We start from the raw sequence: 18,383 nt of genomic DNA, 5'->3' as shown, positions 1-18,383 counted from the left end.
ATATGATGACAGCCAGAGTTTTTTGAGCGTTTGCTGCATCTAGTTCACACAATTGCCTGAAAGGTAAAACTGAGGAAGTACAAAACCCAAAGTGACACCCGGAAAACAAAAAAAGCCGCCAAATTGTGAATGTTTGGAGTTATGTCTGCTTTATGAGAGCTGCTGTCTTTTAGTTTTTTATAAAAAGGTGAATTTTTCGAGTTCTCATGAACACTAGCCACCAGAAGTGTTTATCTGTCATGTCGCTGTGTGTGTGGCCTTGTTTTCGTACGGAGACTGCTGCTGAAGGAGCACAGGACTGAAGACTCGTTTAATTCATGACACCTCCAGGAGTCGTCTCATATTCATGTGTTTTCACGATTCTCTGCCTTTTTTTTTTAGCTCAGCGACATGGCGACGTGGAGCGAAGTCGAGTTTGTGGCCAGCGAGGACACGGGCTGCCTGGACAGTGTCTCCAGAGAGGACAATGGAAGCAGCTTGTACCAGGTGGACACTCTGGTCAAAATCTCCACTGCGAACGAGGTAACCACAGTCCTGGAAAATACAAAATAAAAAATCTTAGTCTGTTTTCACAGTGATCATGGTGGGACAACATCCCCACTCTCTCTATTTACTCAGCTCCTTGTGTACTTCTCTTGATATTTATGAATTTTAACCTTTTTTTTTTTGCCAAAGTTCAGTTATTTCACTGTAAGTCACTCGCTGCAGGTTCATGATCCATGCATGTCAGACTACTTTCCACTGTCACATGATTGTGCACATGTCTGTTACACATAGTGATGATTTGACTTTTGAGGCAAAGTGTTTTGAATAAACAAAACAGAACTGCTGTGAGGCCTCTGGAGAAAGTTTCTTTGGTGTTGGCGAAGCACTATGATGCTACTTGACAAGCAAATCGGTCATCAACTCTGAATTTTAGTTCAGATTTGAGTTTGCTAACATTTTTGAAGAAATAATTACCCTCTGGTGTTTTGCAGGCACAAGCAAATCCCCGTCTCTCTTCCTTCAGTGGGGCGAACTGGAGCATTATCATTGCAGACAAGACCGTAGCCCTGTTTGACCAGAGCTTCCAGACCATCCTGCTGCTTCTTCACTTTGGTAAACACTTCAACTTCATTGTCCGCCACCTTTCAAATGTCAGTTTGTGTGGTCACATCAAATACTTTACACATTTCGTAGAATGACTGATTGATGCTGGTTTCCATCAAGATGTACTGTAAAGATTTGCACTCTTGTCCAACTTTGATTTTTCACCTTGCATTTCAATCTGTTCCATTAATAATGTTTTCTTGGGGTTTTTTTTTTTTTGTTTTTTTGCAGAAACTGATGTGGATGCCATCGATGTCTGCCGGGAAAGGCAGTTTTTGGTGGTCTGTGAAAGAAATGGAAACATTCATTTGTTCTACGTTCCATACAAAAGGAACCTTTTCACCAAGGTACGACTGTTGGAGCGTGCGTGAAATACGATTGGTTTGAGTTTTTATTGCAAAGTAATTCCTTTTTGAAGAGGTTCCTGGATCTGGGTCACAATATGAGGATGCAGCTTTGGCTAATTTATTATCTGGATAATATTTTTGGAAGAACAATATGTTGAAGATATGAATAAATGCCAAAAATGTCTGTTACTCTTTTTTTTAAATTCAAACTTTAGGAGGTTTTACATTATTTCCCATTTCTGTTATTTCCTTTATTTGTAGAATTTGGTTGGAGAACCATGCAGAGGAGATAAGAAAACATATTGCTCTCTTATCATAGATGAGGACAAGGCATCTGCAGGTGAAGTTTCTTCATAAAAGAAGCTTTTTGGTAATATATTAGTTTTTCTCATTAATATGACTTTTCTTTGACAGGGGTCTACCACATGTTCCTTCTCACAAACAATGGTTTCTTTCACATTGCAAACCTTGATCTGGCAAGGACTGAGACAGGTATGAAAATGTCATTTATAAGTATTTTACAGTATTTTTTTCCACCACATTCCTTAATGAGTTATTTTAATTTTGCCATCACAGCATTTGAAAATAAAGATGTTGGGGCTTTAAAGGAGGTGAGTTGCTGCAGTCTTCATTACATACAACAGAAAAGTAGTTTTTCTTACAAAGAAAAGATACGATAATCAAAGTTTTGTTTCTTACAGCTTCAGTCTCTCATCAAAATCGACTTCTGCTCCATGGAAGATGGCACCTGCAGCACCGCAGTGATGTTTAATCTCGGCCATGAAATCCACCTAATGATTGGGGTCAGTGTCTTTGAAAATGTTCAAATAATTCTGCACCTACTGTAAACACAATAAGTTGGTTATTTGTCAATTTAAAGTGAAGTGTTTCTCAATATTTGATGAGAAATCTGACCAGTTGGAATGGGCGAATTGTCATATTCAGGTATGTTCTCTGTACTCGCCTAGTAAAACTTCTGAAGGATGTTCTTACTGACCCCAAATAATCTTGACCTTCTGAGTGTAGCCATTGAAGTGTCGTTTGTACATCGATTCATCACAGGTGCTAAAATCCATTTTAGCACCTGTGTAGCATCTTTATCCTTTGTTTTTAATTTAACTCAGTTTTATTACTCATCTTGTTAGTAAGCAACAGGCCATAAACAACTGGGGCTTAAAAATTAAATGTGGATTAATCTGTTGGCAAAAACTAGATGTTAGGCTTCAAAAATAACTTATATCTTAACTCTTCGTATAAATCCTGCAGCTTCTGGCTTCCTGTCACTCAAGAATTGACTTCATGATACTCCAACTCCTCATGCTCTTACAGTCTCAAGACCTTTCTGTAAAACAATACGCTCCACTTTGTCATGACTCTTGCCTGTTGGAAAATAAATGCTGTTTTTTTTTTTGTGTAATTAATGATAATGCGATTCATTTGAAAGGGTGGTGAAGAGAACGTTCTCACACACTGGAAGATGGACCCTCATCAGTCAAAGATGTGTCTTGCTGACACCATTGATAACACCTTAATCCCTGGTAAGTTTTGTGTGTGATGTTTTGTTTTGTTTTTTTCTTTAGGAGTTACCAAAGTCTTAACTTTAATTTGTGTAGGATTCCACAACTGGTGAAGCAATTCGCTGCTTTGAAGTTTATTACTGAAATGAAATCATACAGAGAAATATAATGTATGGGGAATGACATTGGTAATTCAAGATAATTGAATCCACTGTTTTGCTGTTTTGTACTTTCCAGGTGTGAAGAAGATGGTGGTGGCAGACAATCGTTTGTATGTCCTCGACACTGAGGTGAGTTGAACAATAACTACACGAGCCATTTGTGGACCAACGCTCCTCAGTATTCACTCAGGTTTGATTTTCGTTTTCTGTGTCTCAGGACGTCCTGAGTCTCTGGGATCTCCACTTCCTCGTCATGATTCACTACTGGCCGGATCTCGTCATTCATGACTTTGAACTGACGGCAGAATGTGGCTCGGCCTCCACTGTGGTGTACGGATGAGTTTTTTTATCACATACCAAAGCTTTAAATACACAGTTTGTCTCCTTTTTACACCGAGATGTGCAAATGCCCGTGTGCGTTTTACAGCCAAGACAAAGACAGCATGAAGATGATCACACTGACAAAGCCGGACCAGAACCAGGTACCGGCAGAGCTCACTGTGAGTTCAGTGATTGATTCATTCTGATCAAATTCTCATCTCGATATGCTGCTTTTGATCCTATAGACCAGCTCACTGCAATTCCGATTTCTGCCCTCGATGACGGCTTACTACTCCCTCAACGTCTCCTCGGTCTCCTGTTTGGTTGAAACAAAAATAAACGTGGTGAGTGAACAGAATTAGTTCTCTTTGAACCTGCAAACACTTGTAAGGTGAATTACAGAATGTATGTCTTTTTCTTCTGTCCTTATGTTGCATTTTAATTGACTTTTAAAATATTTAAATAGTGATAGCCCTCTTAAAGAATAATAAGTAAATGTCGTCCTTTTCTTTCAGGATACAATTTACCTAGTTGAGGGGGTTTATGAGAACACTAAAAGGTACAATGTGCGCTCTAAGAATATCAGGAAGATTTCTAAATTAAGTCTGAGTTGTTTTACTAAGTGGTGTTTGTTTTATTTTTTTATTTTTGGGATAGCTGCGGAGAGCCCATAAACTCTGTCATGGTCAGATGCTTCACCGAGGCTTTGCCAGAAAACAGGTATTTCAAAAAAGAAATGCGTTTCAAAGCGATTTTCTTTTTCCCCCATTTTCGTGTAGACTGTATTAGAAATCCTGCAGTGATCATTCTGAAATGAAAAGCTGTTTTGTTTGTGGAAGGATGAGTATAAGACATAATTCTCTCTTTCTAGACTGAGCAGACTTCTGCACAAACACATGTTTGAAGAGGCCGAGAAGTTCGCCATCACCTTCGAGCTGGATTTAGAGGTAACTTTATCCGATATTAACAGAATTTTAAAAAGAGAGGCGAGGTCTGTTACTTTACAGTGAAAGTATGGAACAATCCTTGATTCCTCTGGCGTTGGAGTAATTACAGAGGAACTGGAATGAACAAGCTTCATGTGTCCTGTGAAAGGGGCTGCGGCCTTCTTCACAGAAGCTCTACGCCACTAATCCCTCTGTTATTGTTCAGCTTGTCTACAAAGTGAAGCTGGACTTCGTGCTGGAGCAGCTGGCCTCTGCGTCGGTCGGCGGTTACGGACAAGACATATGGTCCGAGCTTGTGGACGAGGCCAAGACCAACCTGATGAAGATCACAGTAAGTTTAACACTCTGGAACAGAACTTAAGTTAATGTTATGGTTGTAAATCGTCAAAAACTGTGCAGTGAGTGAGCGCTCCTGCTTTTTTCCCTTCATGTGTCAATAAATGTCTCATCTGTTACGCATTGCTGATTTAAAATTGGATTTGTGTAAGCGATCACTCACAGAAGATGGATTATCTGTGTTGTGTAGGACGAGCAGTATGTGGTGGACTACTGCCTGAAGGCTCCGTGGCCGACCTTTGAGACTGCAGTGAAGATGCTGAACCACGCTGCGTCTCGATACTCCTGCTCGCAGATCCACGAGGCCATGGCCAGGCTGGACACTTTCTACAGCCTGCACGGCTCCGAGCAGTTCAAGTGAAGTCAACGTTTTATCCTCTGCTTCTTTAAGCTTTTACCATGCTGGACATTGCTCGTCCCGCAGCTTCTTCAAACTGGTGATTTGAGTGTGTGTCTCTATTTCATCCGCAGCGGAATCGCCTGGATTGAGTTTCTGAACAACACTGACACTTTCGGAGACATTCTGTCTCATCTGAGGGACGGAGACATGAAGGGTGCACAGCTGCTGTGGCTTCGAAGCGAGGTCAATAAAAAGAAAAAAAATGCTGAATAAGTTTGAAAAATCAAGATGTTTCTGTGGAAATGGTGAGGAGCTCACGCCTTGTTTTGTGACAGGGTCAGATTGCAGCAGAGTTCGATGAGAGCAAACTGGAGGCCTTACTCAGCGCCATCCCTCAAGACCTGCCGTCCCAGCAGCTCTCTCCCTGGTTCAAGACTGTTTTTGTTCCTTTCCTGAGGAGGGTACTCCCCGGAGGACAGGTGGGATGCCTTCAGCGACGTATTAAAGAGCTTTCTCTACTCTGTGCTCATTAAAATTTGTCTGCTCCCCCACAGAAAATCCTGGCTAAATGGCTTGAGCAGAAGGCAAGAAACCTGGAGTTGACAGAGAAGGTGAGTAAATAAAAAGTTTTCAGTATTGACTCCATAAAGAAGAAAATGACATTGTTAATCAGTTAATTGAAGCAATAAGTGTGGCTTTAATCTTTTACTTTCCCAGGGTGCTTGGCCTCAGAACGGGCTGGACTTGGCTACTCTTGGTCTCCCCTCATTGTGGACGTGGTTGAAGTCTGTAAGCGAGATCATTTTAGTCCAGTTGTCATATTTTATTTAAGTTTTTTTTTCTTTCTATAAATTACAGACAGGTTGTTGATGCGTATTGATTTTCCAGGATGACGCTGATGGTGCAGAAGAGGTGGAGAACCTGAAGTCTCTGGTGTCCAACCTGTGGAAGCTGCTCAACCTCCAGCAGAAATACAAATGCAAACTTTCACTTTCGGTCTTTGAGAAGGTTTGTTTTGGAAAAAACTGTTTCAGGTTCAGGATTATATTCTGGATATTATCTGATCTCAGCCTACATAAAGACTGGTTGATTAAATATGAGTTTTGTTGTTGTAATGATCTTTTTTTTTTTTCCTGTGTAATTTAAAGAGAACTGTTTGGAGTGTAGCGTTCTTCATGCTGGACAAAGTGCCAGCTCCGGAGCTGATTGCGGCCACGGTGGAAAACTGCATCATTCCGTACACTGAGGAGCACAACATCTCTTTAGACGAGCTACTTCTGCAGTACATCAAGGTAAAACTCTGAAGCACAGTGAAGAGTACCATGCCTACTTTTCAGAGCGTCCTGACTGCACGCCACTCTTCGTTTCTTCTCCCCTAACTTCACCAGGACCTGCTGGAGCGCTGCAGTTCGCAAACAACAACGCTCTTCACAGAATGGGAAGCCAAAGCGGTTGCTGTGCACAGCTGCATGACGGATACAGATGTAAGCTTCTGGAACATCGCAGGACGCCGAAGTAATATTGGAAGTTAAATACGCATCGGGAGTTGTAAAGTGTGACGTGTGGATGTGTCTCCTGGCAGCTGATGGTGGACGCTGTGCTGGCCATCATGCAGAAAGCCGTTGTGCCCTGGAGCAAAGTGGTGGAAAACCTAGTTCAGCAGTACCTGGAGATGAATGGTCCAAAGTATGTCCATATGCTTTTTTTTTTTTTTTTTTTTTTTTTTTTTTTTTTACAAATAAATTGTTAGTCATATAACATAACAGTTTCAGCTAAAGCCGTCTTTGTGTACAATCTACCCTGCAGACAAGAGCTTTTATATGAGAGTTACCACCTGATGGAGATAAGGAAGCTCCTCAATGGTTACGGCATCCGTAACTTCAACCTTTCCACCAGCTCTCAGATTATGGTCAGTTTTCTCACATTAATTGTGATTTGTTTTTTTTTTTTTTTGTTTGTTTTTTTTTTTTTTCTGTTGCAGCTGCCTGTGAAATAATTGCCTGCATGTTTTCCTCAGACACTCATCAGATACATCCTGAAGCAGGACCTGCAGACGTCTCTGAAGGACGCCCTGACCTTAGCTAAAGGCTACAAACTACCAACCTCCCAGATAATCTACCTGTATGTCATCCAGCTGGCGGGTCAAGGCAAGGTGCGTCCTTCCACATAACTTTCACTCACAGTTTATTCTTCAGATATCCTGCTCTGCCAGTAATCGCTCACTCTTATCTTACTCGCGCTGCTCTCAGATTGAGGAAATCTTGACCACCCTGAAGAGGCTGTCTTCTGCCGAGGCAGAATGTGTCATTGAACGTCTCACGACCTGGGCCAGGCTGCAGCTGGAGGACAAAGACCACATATCTGAGGAGGTGTGCCAGGCTCAAAGGGTATCCCAGTTCTCTAGATGCTTTGTCGCGCACATGGAAGTCCCGTGTTTGTGGATTACATTAGAGCATGTTGTTGCCAAGCAACAGGTGCTTTTCAGCTTTTAATTTTCCTGTTTTAGTTGCATTAATCTGGGATTATTTCATGAAGGATAAAATGAAAAATATACCTAAAAGTTAAACCATTTGTGGACCTTTAAGTGCCTGTCAACCCATTTTTGTCTCAAGTTGTGATCAGATTATGCATTATGATAATCGTTTGGTTTTTTTTTTCTACACTAGCACAAGAAACACCAGATGGTCATCAGCCAGGTTATGGTGGAGGTTCTCAAATACCTGCAAATAATCCAGAAACGTAAGTACTGATGGTAGAGGCTAAAGCCAATGCTTGAGGCCACTGAGATGCTGAACTGTAATGATCTAATTGATGTGTTGATTGTTAACGTGTTTGATGAATTTCAGTTTGAGTCAAACTTGCCGGTTTAACACTTGCACTGACTGTTCAAAACGACTCACTTGATTTTTTTTTTTTCCGTTTTGGACGATGAATCCCTCTGAGTGAGAGAAATGAACAGAATTCCCTTTGGAGCTATAAATTATCACAACTGTTTTCAAACAGATATTATTAAAGCATAAATCTGAACATCCCAGGGTGATAATGGGCTTTGTGGTTTCTGCAGATGACACACTCAAGAGCATGGCGTGTGAGAACAACCTCGCCATGTTCAAGGCGATTGCCCATTTGCAGGTGAGTCCCATTTTGATTTTTGTAGGTGGTATTTAACTGTGCATCCTCTTTAATGTGTGTTTGAACCTCACACTTTATGATCTCTTCATGCAGGAAGACTTTGATGTTTTCTTCACCCCTTCCAAATACGAGGATCCGGCCATCCGAAAACAGATCCAGGAGCATCACATCACAGCGTATGAGAACACTCGAGGCCGCCGTTCATCCAGTGACAAATCTGCAAAATCCCCTGTGGTGGCGAATGATCCAGACGGCAAAACCAAGACCATCTCCACTGAGGCTGGCTTGCGTCGCCTGGGAAGGCAGCTGCAGCGCACCGAGCAGGAGCTGTGGTCAGACCTCGCCCTGCGAGCTCTGGAAGCGGGCAAGGTGGACAAGGCCCTGAAGATCTTAAGGTGTGGATGATGTGCCGCATCTGGAAATGGAGCCTGATTCGTCTATTTTTTTTGTATTGACATTTAGATATTTTTTTCATAATGTTGAAAGCGTGGCTTGTTTTTTCCGTTTCCTTTTGTGTCTTCAGTGAGCTGTATGAGCACCACTGTAACAGCAGCACTGGGAAGGTTTTATTCAATGCTGCCAAGATGCTGTGCCAGATGCTGGAGGCCGACGTGCCCATGGTTCTTCCTGAGGGGATGGATTTACCGGCCGTCATCCACGACCTGGCCTGTCAGTCCATCACCGTGTGCGACTCGGGTGAGGACAAGTTCTGCTTTTAGAAATGTTTAGCAACCTGATTTCAATTTAAATGATGCAGTTTTGCAAAAGAACAATCTGGCAATTTAGCTGCATTTTCCCTAAACCCAGAAAAGTAGCACACTTTTTGTTGCAGTTTTTCTGATTTCATTGAGCATGCTGGGAAATAGTTCACGTTTGGCAGTTTTTCTTTATTTATCACTTCTCCTCTGAGCTGACCTGGCTTCTCTTCACTGCATCTAACCCTTTTTAAAGTTTTTTTGTCTGTTTGTTTGTTTGTTTGTTTGTTATCAAAAACTGTTGCAGACCTGCTGCTGGATTGTCTGGAGCTTTGCAAGTGCACACGGATAGCCATGGACGTCTATCACCAGTGCCAGTTATCAGACAACTACGGCTTCGTAGCCAAGGTCAGCATCTCCTTTCATTGAGTCGCTTCATGTTGAACATGTTCGTGTTTGAATTTATTCATTCAATATTTATTTATTATTAGAATTGGAATTGAGTGTGTGAACCTTGAATAGATCAATTTATGTGTCAATTTATGCAGATGAACCAAAAAACAATTGAATGTAGACTTAATTAATCTGATATCAATACTTGATGTTGCGTTAATTTTGAAATTCTGTTCTTGGATTTAACAGGACTTTAACATGACAGAAAAAGACTCGTACTCTCAGTGGAGCTTCCAGGATGTTTTTAATGAGGACTGCATTGTTCTGGACCCGGTGTCGGTGCTTCCTATCCAGTATGAAATTACAAATTGTCTTCTGCCTGTTTCTCACGGTAAGAAAATTCTCACATTTATTGATTCAAACTGGTTTATTGCCTGTTCAGAATATTGTCAAGTTTGATCTTGTAATTAATAATTCAACATGTTCTTGCAGATACAAAGCTGTTCCCGCTGGACTGTTCCTGTTTGTCCCATCATTCATTTCTAAATGGTTAGTGTGAAATTTATTGTCTTTTTTTCTCAAATATTATAACTGTGAAGGTTAATAGTTGTTCTGCCTGATCTTGATCCAGGTTCGAACCGCCTGCAACCCCTTGTCAGCCCCCTGACCAACATGTTGCGGATCCTCCAGGACTGCACTCAGCTGGAGCTGGCCATGAGAGTGCTGGTCAACTCGTACGGCAGCTGCCTGCAGCACGTCACCTCCAACGTGATGAACATGAAGCTGAGCGTCAAGGTGTGACCGGGGTCTCTAGCGGCGGAGCTCCGTCACGCCGCCCTCATTAATGTTGCACTTTGTGGCGATCGCGTTTTGATCTGTTGAAAGAAAGACGTAAACTGTCGCCCCCTCTCAGCTTCATGATCCACAAGCGCTGAAGAAATACAACGCATGCCTCAACGAACTCCGGAAGACGTGCATCGCTTTCCTGAGTGCCGAGGCTGTAGCCCTCCTCAACAAGGTGAGTGTGCCGAGCGCACCAGATCCAGCCGCACACCAGTGGACTTTTCAATTAAAGAGCTTCCTATTTTATCTGTGCAAGGTGTTCAACTGGAGGGTGGTCGACTGCGATCTGGCCATTGGACTCTGTACGCTCCTCCCGAAAGCAGAAGTCTTCAAAATACTGTGGAAAGTTATTGACAACACTTGGCAGAACTACGACAAGATATTGGTGAGCAACATGTCTGATCGGCTCAATCAAGTGATTGACGTGATGTAAAAACAGTTACATAAACTGCTGAAACTACATACTCTAGTTTCATTTTGAATGGATCGTTTCAGGCCGTAGCCAAAGTTGGAGCCGATCTCTGCTGCCTGTTCAATGAAGCGGAAGAACAAAAGAAGTTTCGCTCGGTCATCACCGATGCCGAGTGGGGCATCAAGCTGGGAAAATTAGAGGTACTGGAATTCTGAATGACCAACAGTGTCTCTGCCGCTTTGTTTCATTTGACATCCTATTTTCTGTGCTCTGTCCCAAGATATCGATCCAGCCGGTGTTCCGGCAGCGACCTGAGCTGAAGAGCAGCCTGATCCCTGACATGGTGAAGAACGTCAAGGTCACCGCAGACATTGTCCTCCAGTACTGCAGGTCAGACACACACACACACACACAGTCTCACTGTTTCCATCTGAATTTAAAAAACAAAAATGATGCATATTTCGTCCATCTGTAGTACGTTCGGTCTGGACCGTGACAACGTGATCAACCAGTACATCACCACTTTGCTGCTGCTCCAAGAGGATGACGACGGTGCCGGCGACCTGGGGCCCGGCCCGGAAGCCGGACCGCCTCTCTGTCACTCCGATGCGCTGGAACGAGTCCTGCAGATCATCCCGATGTTACAGGACACCAGCGAGCTCACCAACAGTCTCTGTACTTCCATATTCAAGGTCTAACCAATTTTTATAAGCTGGAAATAATAATTTCAAGTTTCAGTTTGGACTTTGATTTGAATTTTCAATACAGTCTGTTTAAAGACATGAATAACCAAAATGGTTCAAACAAATGAAAGGCATGAAAAATAAAATCCTTCTTTTTTCCTTTTAACAGCTCAGCCCTTATAACTACGAGAGAATTGAGGTCGTGCTGACGATCTTACAAGCCGCAGACGAGAATGTGACCAGCTTCTCTGTTTGTCAGGTACAGGAATAAACACGCTCAAACACAATTTCGGTGAGTTTAAAATAATGAATGAAAAAGTTTTGCTCTTCAACCTCTGTCCTTCAATCCACAGGCAGCCGCCCTTCTGCAGCATCTGAAGTCCTACACGCGAGTGTCGCCGCCGTCAGACGTGGAGAACTCGTACCTGTTTGAGAACGGTCTGCTGCCAAACCCTCTGTCCAAGAGCAGGCTGCCCTTCCACCTGCTCATACAGACCAAACACTTCTGGAAGATTATCGGTGAGTTGGTCTCTGTGCTCTGACTTTATTGATTGGATTGGATTTCTATTACTTTTTCTATTAAATGTGTTCATAGTAGTCTTAGAACTGAATTTAGTGTTGAAGTCGCTTCCTGCACATGTGGTTAACTCTTTCACTCCGATGCTGTCTGATAGGATCTGGCATGCATACTTCAACACCAAGACATGTACAAAGCTGAGAAATAGACCGAAAACCATCCAATCACGGACAACAATCAAACAGAATATCAAACCGTCATACCCTGAGCTCATCAGAAATACAGTTTTAATGAATTTAAACTGATAGATATTGGATGTCTCATTGAAAAAAATATTTTTGTGGGTACAATCTGGTTGCTTTTTTTCATTTTATCAACTCAAACTAAAGTATTTTCTTCATTCAGCGCCTGAGCTTACTGAGGAGACGTTCCCCACACTGCTGCTGATCACCAAACTCATGAAGGTAAACAACGCTCAGCCATTAATCCAATTCATTTACATGTTTTATCAGTTGTAGGAAGCTGAAGCATTTCCAAATGGTTAATTTTGTTTTGTGTTTGAATCTGTTCTTTGCCTCCTAATTCAAATCCTCCCTTTATGCCCCGTTTTTCTCCAGATGAACCACGACAAGTTATACATGTCTGCAGCAAACCACGTGTTTGAGAAGAAGATGAAGCCGTTGCTCTTTCAGCAGAGGGGGAAGGCTCAGAGCCACGGCTACAACAAGGACACGCTGAAGGTGGCCAAGACCATGATGCAGTTCATCAACTGCATCCAGAACCCAGAGTTCGCTGCAGCAACGGCCTACAGCATAACCCAGGAGCTCCCACCAGGTCCGAGCTGCACTTTGACCCCCGCAAGGCAAAGCGTGACAGCGTTCAGGTGCAGATATGTAAATGTTTTCTGTTTTCTCTGCAGGTTTTGAGAAGACACAGTATCTCCGATCCTGTCTGGTTCTTGGAGAAGCGTGGCTGAAGGATCCAAAGCTTGAGGTCAGTGTTTGTTGCCGACTTACAAAGATTTATACTACAGTTATAGTTGGTGTTTTTTTTCCCTCACTTCTTGCTGGTCTCATGCAGGAGGAATCGCGAGCCAAAGCGGAGAGCTTTCTGTCCAAACTGAAGCTGCAGTTTCAGCGCTCGGCCACCGAAAACGCATTGATCGCCAATCAGCTGAACAGCCCCGAGCACCAGAAGCTGACGGGGCATCCCACCAGGCTCATCGCAGCGCTGTGCGAGCACAGCAGCGTGGAGCAGCGCTTCAAAGAGACGGGAGGTCAAACCTATCCGGGTGAGCATGGAAGTCACAGCCTTTCAGAAGCATCTAAAAATCCATGTTTGTTAAAAAAACCAAACAAAAAACAAAACTAAAAACACATAAGTTCACAGTTCACTTGGAGTGTTTTTACTCATGCTATCCAAAGAAGTCACTCCTGTCCTGTTTTTCAGTTACAATTTCTAGGATATTTTTGATTGATATTGTGTATATTTTTCTTCCTCAGACATACACGCTGCTGTTAAGGAAATAGCAGCAATCAACAGTGTTGATCTTATGAAAATCTGCTACACAATGCTAGAGAAATGGATCTGTAAAACAGGACCTGCTGTTGCCAAGGTTTGTCTGGCTCAGATTCACTTTTTTTTATGTCTGTTTGATTGTTTGTTGATTTTTTGCTCTGTTTTCCCTTCTTAAAAAGGAAATTGGAAATCCAGACTGCGTCGACAACATTGAAGACGACCCAGATCTAATGAGGTGCAGTGATCACCTTCATGTTTACTTAAACATAATTAAAATGATCACATTCATAATTAAAATTCAACAGAATCATCACTTTTTTTTTCGCAATTTTGAGGCATTTGGATAAAAGCCTGAAATGGGACACTTCATTGACCTTTCTGTTTACTTTCTGGCCTCAGGGTGGTCTACATGCTGCAGTCTTGCCCCGTGGATGTTGCAGTCCGTCTTTTAATTCCGATCCTGTCTGCTGAAACCTGGGTGTGTCTGATGTCTTCACACTGAAGTGCAATAAGATCTATTGCCAACACTGGGATACAAGTGTCTAATGTTTGTTTTTTTGTTTTTTTTGTAGCCTCTCAGAAGTTCTGGGCCTCGTCTGACTTTCTGCCATCGGACTCGAGTGCTGCTTTGTCTCATCCGCCTCGCCGATGCTGCTAGTCTGGAGGCTCAGCTGCAGATCCAAGCGTCCGACATCCAGTAAAAAAAAAAAAAAAAAAAAAAAATTATTACAACCGCTGAAGAGTAGCTATTTGGACTGATGTTGATATAGAGTGATTTATGCGTTTTTTTCTGTATTCACACACAGATATCACGTTAAGTGCTACATCTTCGTTTCCCAGCTGGAGGCTTTAAACATCCCGTACACAGTGCGCTCCTTCCTCAGTTCGCCCAAAGAGGGCCTGGTTAAAGGTCTGTGGAAAAACCACAGCCATGAGCCGCAGGTACGAACGCAGCGTGACGACGGCGAGCGTTAGCGATGTAAACCACTGGCTGTCTGCAGATAATCACAAGCATCCATTGTTTCTTCAGGCGGTGCGGCTGGTGGCAGATCTATGCCTGGAGTACAAGGTGTACGACCCGCAGCTCTTAAACAGTCTGCTTCAGCGGCTGCTCAGCTTTAACTTGGTGAGGATGCAGTGCCTTTTTTAATTTTTTTTTTTTTTTTCCCCCCCCATTTATTTATTTGTTTTTTTTTTTTAACTTGCACTGGATCTGAAATGGTAGTTTGTTTATTTTTAAGCTGAGAATTTGGGCCTGGTTTTGATCAGCAGTTATCACTGGTAGTACAAGATGTATATACATATTTAGTAAATGTGCATTTAAAATAGCCACTAGGTGATTTATTGTGAAATAATACAGAATTTTTTTCTTCTTAATCATCAGATCAGCCACTTGCAGAAAGTGTTGGAGACAATAGTGGCTGTGCCAGCTCTGTGGGAGGTAATTCACCACTTTTATTTCACATGTTGCAGTATATTTTAAAGAAAATGTAGTTCTGACGTGTTTATGATTACTATCCTCAGGGCAAAGATTGAAGCTGATGGATTTTGTGTCTAATATGACATAGATTGACATATACGAGATCATTTGCATGATGATTTGATTTCCCACCGTAGCTCGGAGCCTCCTGCTGGAGTGTATTTGAGGCCAGAGATGACCAAAACACTCCTGATCTTTATTCCTGCAGGGCTCATGAAACTAAAGGGTTACTTTATTTTTTCCTCCCTCAGATGTCGTCTCTGGGTAAAGCCTGGAGGACGTTAACAGTGGGGTCTCTGATCAAAGGTACATTTTGGACGTTAAAATTCACTTCTGTGAATTAAATCATGTCCATGTTATCAGCAGAGGCATAGGGAAAAGGCCTTTTCTGAAATGAATCAATGAAACACTGGCATTTCATAATTTATGAGAGTAAATGTTCCTGAAGCTGACAAATATGAAATACAGGTATGTATGAGAGGACTGTATTGTTTATACTGCGCCCTGCTGTCGGACCTCTGCAAGTTCTGGCAGGCAGAGTGTGAGTGGAATCAGTATCTGTGGCGATCTCCACCTCTTCTGTATTCATCAGTGGTTTTTTTTCTGTTTCTTGGTTACAGTTTGTCTGCCTCTGGATTCGTGTGAGCTGGAAAACCTCTACAGATCCTTCGTTCTCCTCACCAAGTGTGTTCCATTCGCGTTCATCCATCTTTAGCAGTCGTTTGTATTATGGGGGGGTCGGGTATTTTGCATAAAAGGTCAGGTCTTTGCTGATAGAAAAACTCAGAAGTGATCCACCACTGCAGTGTAATCCAGACCTCTGTCCTGTGTGTGTGTGTGTGAGTGTGTGAGAATAACACTTTCGTCAAGTTTTCGGACCCAGGTTTGATTTGTTGAACAAGATGGCGTTATGCGTCTCACTCGATTTCCTCTTCTTTCAATTCTCCTGCCTTTTTGTTTTCGTGGTCAAGATGCCCGTTTCTCCTGAGTTTGGACCTGCGAGGCATCGCCAGCGATTATGAGAAGGTGGAGCTGTACGCCTTCGCCCTGGGAGCCCTCTGCTTTATCTCCTGTGTGAAGACAAGAGAGCGAGAGATAAAGGTGAGCTTGAACACAACACCTGTGTCCAGGAGCTGTGCATTTTCTGCTCTGATTCTTAATCACTCCCTGCTTTATTTGTTGTTTCGCTTCACAGGCTTTCATGTCTGCAAATAATCCCGTCACGGTCCTGGATCAGGTGGAAGAGCACATGGAGACGGGGCAGCTGGCTGGGATCCCTTCAAAGGTTTCATTTACACAAAAAAACAACATTTTAATCAGAAAGTGTTTTGTTTCTTTTACCAAGACAGCCATTTCTCACCATTTACTTTGACGTGAACATTTTATTTAGTGTTTTTCACGTGAATTGAAAACTTTATCATTCATTTTAAGTGCAGCTACAATTAATCAGTTATGAAAAAAATAATGGATTTAAAGAATCGCTTCTTCAGACATGATTTTATTTAGAATCAACATATTGAAGCAAAGAGTTTAATAAATCCAGTTTCAACCTGACAGCATCAACACTTCTTACAAGCAAATAAGGGAATAAAAATAAACAATATTCTCCCAACTTTCCAGCAGTAATTGACTTTTCTTTTTCTCACTTCATAACAAGCGAACGATTAGTATCACAAATTTCTTCAGGCAGGCCGGTCAAAAGCAGACGAGTCCTGTCCGTATTAGAATCTCCTGTCAAACCTCAAGGACAGATAGGGAATCGAACTTGCAACATCCCCACTGAGAGACAGCTTGCTGAGAATTTTATGTAGCTATTTAGTTCAGGATTTAAACAAAGCGTTGCGCTGCTGTTTTTCGCTGAAGTGCTTTTCTTCTCCTCTCTCAGGTCAGGGACTCTGCTTTGGATTTCATCTGCCGACAAGGACTCCAGTCAACGCTGCTGAACACCAGACACTTCACCCATCTGAGGGAGTTTGTCGTGTCGAGTGGGAACGATGAGCTGCTGAAGGACCTGGTGGACTCCCTGATCAGCGACAATCGGTCAGATGGTTTCTTTTTTTTTCACATGTTCCTCCAACATAATGCACATGCAAATGCTTATACACACACACACACTGTGACATCAACCGATTAGTTGAAGAGCTTTATACTTCACTTACTGTGTGTAAAATGCACAGAATGATCACAAAGTGTGACCAGAGTTCCTCATTCTAGTTTTGTTATTGTTTTTGCTCCTCAGTCAGGACGATGCAGACGAGGTCGAGCTGAAGTTCAAGGGCCTGCAGCGCATCAAAAAGGAGAAGTGCTGACGAGTGAGTGGAAGGAGCTGAAGCTGATATCCTGAACCTGCTTAATGGAGAACAAACCCCGCCCCATATAAGCACAGATGATCCTTATCATCTGTCAAGCTGTGTTTGACAACCATAAAACAACTTTTAGTGTCAGCCTATATTTATCCTTTTCCGTCTGGGTATTGATTTATGATAAAAATAGTACACAGCTCTCTCTCTCTCTTTTGTGTTCAAGGTGATTGTTAACACGCAGTATTAGTTTTGGGATGAGCTAGCACTCCTGTTTCCTAAGTTCTATCAATACAGTTGACTTTTATCTGTTATTTAAATAAATGTACTTCCTTGCATAACGGTGTCCTCTGATGAGGAAAAAAAAAATTTACGAGTGACAGGGGAAGTTCCGACTTCAGTCCAGGACCTGGACATCATTAGTAATGATTTAAACCTGCTGGTCTGGTGAGGATTTAGCATTTTAAATAGCAGCAGTGAAAGGCACCATAAACCGAAGACCTGTGCCGCTTGTCATGTTCCTCTAAGTCTCATCTTGCACGTGTAAATCATTTCTTCACGGAGAAAATAAATGGCACCACAAACAAGAGTAAGCTGGTGAAAAAAACACTTGTCTTCCATTTGTTGTCAGTGATAAAGTTAACACTGATGAAGACACTCGGACAGAAGGCGGAACATCAAGTCCAGTTGTCCTGATTCAGTTTGCTTTGCTCTTGAATTGAGTTTGTTGAGATTAAACAGAGACGCGTTACTGTGGGTGTTAATTCTCACAGGTGGAGCAGTTTGGCTCGTCTCTTTTATGAATACGTTTCCTGAACGACACACAAATAATCAAGTTTCTTTGTGAATAGAACTTTTACGTTGACACTGAATAAAAATGTTTTTGCTGAATTTATCTTCCTTAAAGTTTCCTTTATACTCCAGGCAGAGGTATATACTTTATAAGTGGTGATTCTTAGTGCGAGCAATTGCCACACTTTTTTTTTGTTCAGTCTTTTGTACCGAGAGCACTGTCCTGCCGCAGACCTCCAGAGTTCAGACAACTAATACGATCATTTCTGGCCATTTCAATCATTTCATCCAGTAAACAGGCATCATGCCGCTTTTGACGCTACGCTTTAGAGCAAATGCCTCGGTGACAGAGGACAGAAAAATGTGAAACAGCCAGTTTGTCCTGCGGGTCAAACGTGTCCTTTTTGTTCTCTTCTCCTGTTGTCCCATCAGCCCCAGTGTTCCCTTCACCTGCATACCTGGGAACAAAACATGATGGTTCCTGCTCCGCCCAGCACAACCGACATGAAATTCCAGTCCTACCATCCCACAGAGAGCAGAAACACAGATACAGCCTTAAA

At 42.4% G+C, this 18,383-nt stretch overlaps 1 protein-coding gene across 1 annotated transcript; it reads left to right on the top strand.

Annotated features, from left to right (window-relative positions):
• The first annotated feature begins 390 nt into the window (after window positions 1-390).
• Window positions 391-17,846, top strand: kntc1 (kinetochore associated 1). Its single transcript, XM_030105513.1, has 60 exons — window positions 391-522; window positions 978-1,098; window positions 1,321-1,436; window positions 1,698-1,776; window positions 1,851-1,928; window positions 2,013-2,047; window positions 2,138-2,239; window positions 2,881-2,974; window positions 3,191-3,243; window positions 3,332-3,444; window positions 3,542-3,596; window positions 3,681-3,779; window positions 3,951-3,994; window positions 4,093-4,155; window positions 4,307-4,382; window positions 4,588-4,713; window positions 4,909-5,075; window positions 5,190-5,301; window positions 5,394-5,537; window positions 5,613-5,669; window positions 5,776-5,847; window positions 5,947-6,066; window positions 6,207-6,350; window positions 6,447-6,542; window positions 6,641-6,744; window positions 6,865-6,967; window positions 7,076-7,210; window positions 7,308-7,427; window positions 7,725-7,797; window positions 8,123-8,190; window positions 8,284-8,585; window positions 8,714-8,886; window positions 9,193-9,293; window positions 9,528-9,669; window positions 9,771-9,827; window positions 9,910-10,073; window positions 10,192-10,296; window positions 10,378-10,506; window positions 10,617-10,733; window positions 10,814-10,923; window positions 11,009-11,225; window positions 11,386-11,475; window positions 11,570-11,735; window positions 12,139-12,197; window positions 12,351-12,567; window positions 12,653-12,726; window positions 12,814-13,024; window positions 13,236-13,348; window positions 13,431-13,486; window positions 13,651-13,729; window positions 13,824-13,948; window positions 14,058-14,193; window positions 14,282-14,377; window positions 14,636-14,692; window positions 14,983-15,037; window positions 15,352-15,415; window positions 15,703-15,832; window positions 15,927-16,016; window positions 16,617-16,771; window positions 16,971-17,846. Exons 1-60 carry the CDS (start codon window positions 391-393, stop codon window positions 17,038-17,040), a joined length of 6,561 nt encoding a protein of 2,186 aa, XP_029961373.1. The 3' UTR covers window positions 17,041-17,846.
• The last annotated feature ends 537 nt before the right edge of the window (window positions 17,847-18,383 follow it).

Source organism: Salarias fasciatus, chromosome 12 (genome assembly GCF_902148845.1).
Source record: "Salarias fasciatus chromosome 12, fSalaFa1.1, whole genome shotgun sequence".
NCBI classification, from domain to species: domain Eukaryota; kingdom Metazoa; phylum Chordata; class Actinopteri; order Blenniiformes; family Blenniidae; genus Salarias; species Salarias fasciatus.
Note: the sequence above shows the minus strand (reverse complement) of the source record. Positions and strands in the feature narration are given on the sequence as shown.

Coding starts and splice junctions, on each gene's coding strand:
- kntc1 (XM_030105513.1), top strand. CDS start 391: ATGGCGACGTGGAGCGAAGTCGAGTTTGTGGCCAGCGAGGACACGGGC. Junction 5,670..5,775: donor ACCTGGAGTTGACAGAGAAG/GTGAGTAAATAA, acceptor TTACTTTCCCAG/GGTGCTTGGCCTCAGAACGG. Junction 13,949..14,057: donor ATCCAAGCGTCCGACATCCA/GTAAAAAAAAAA, acceptor ATTCACACACAG/ATATCACGTTAAGTGCTACA.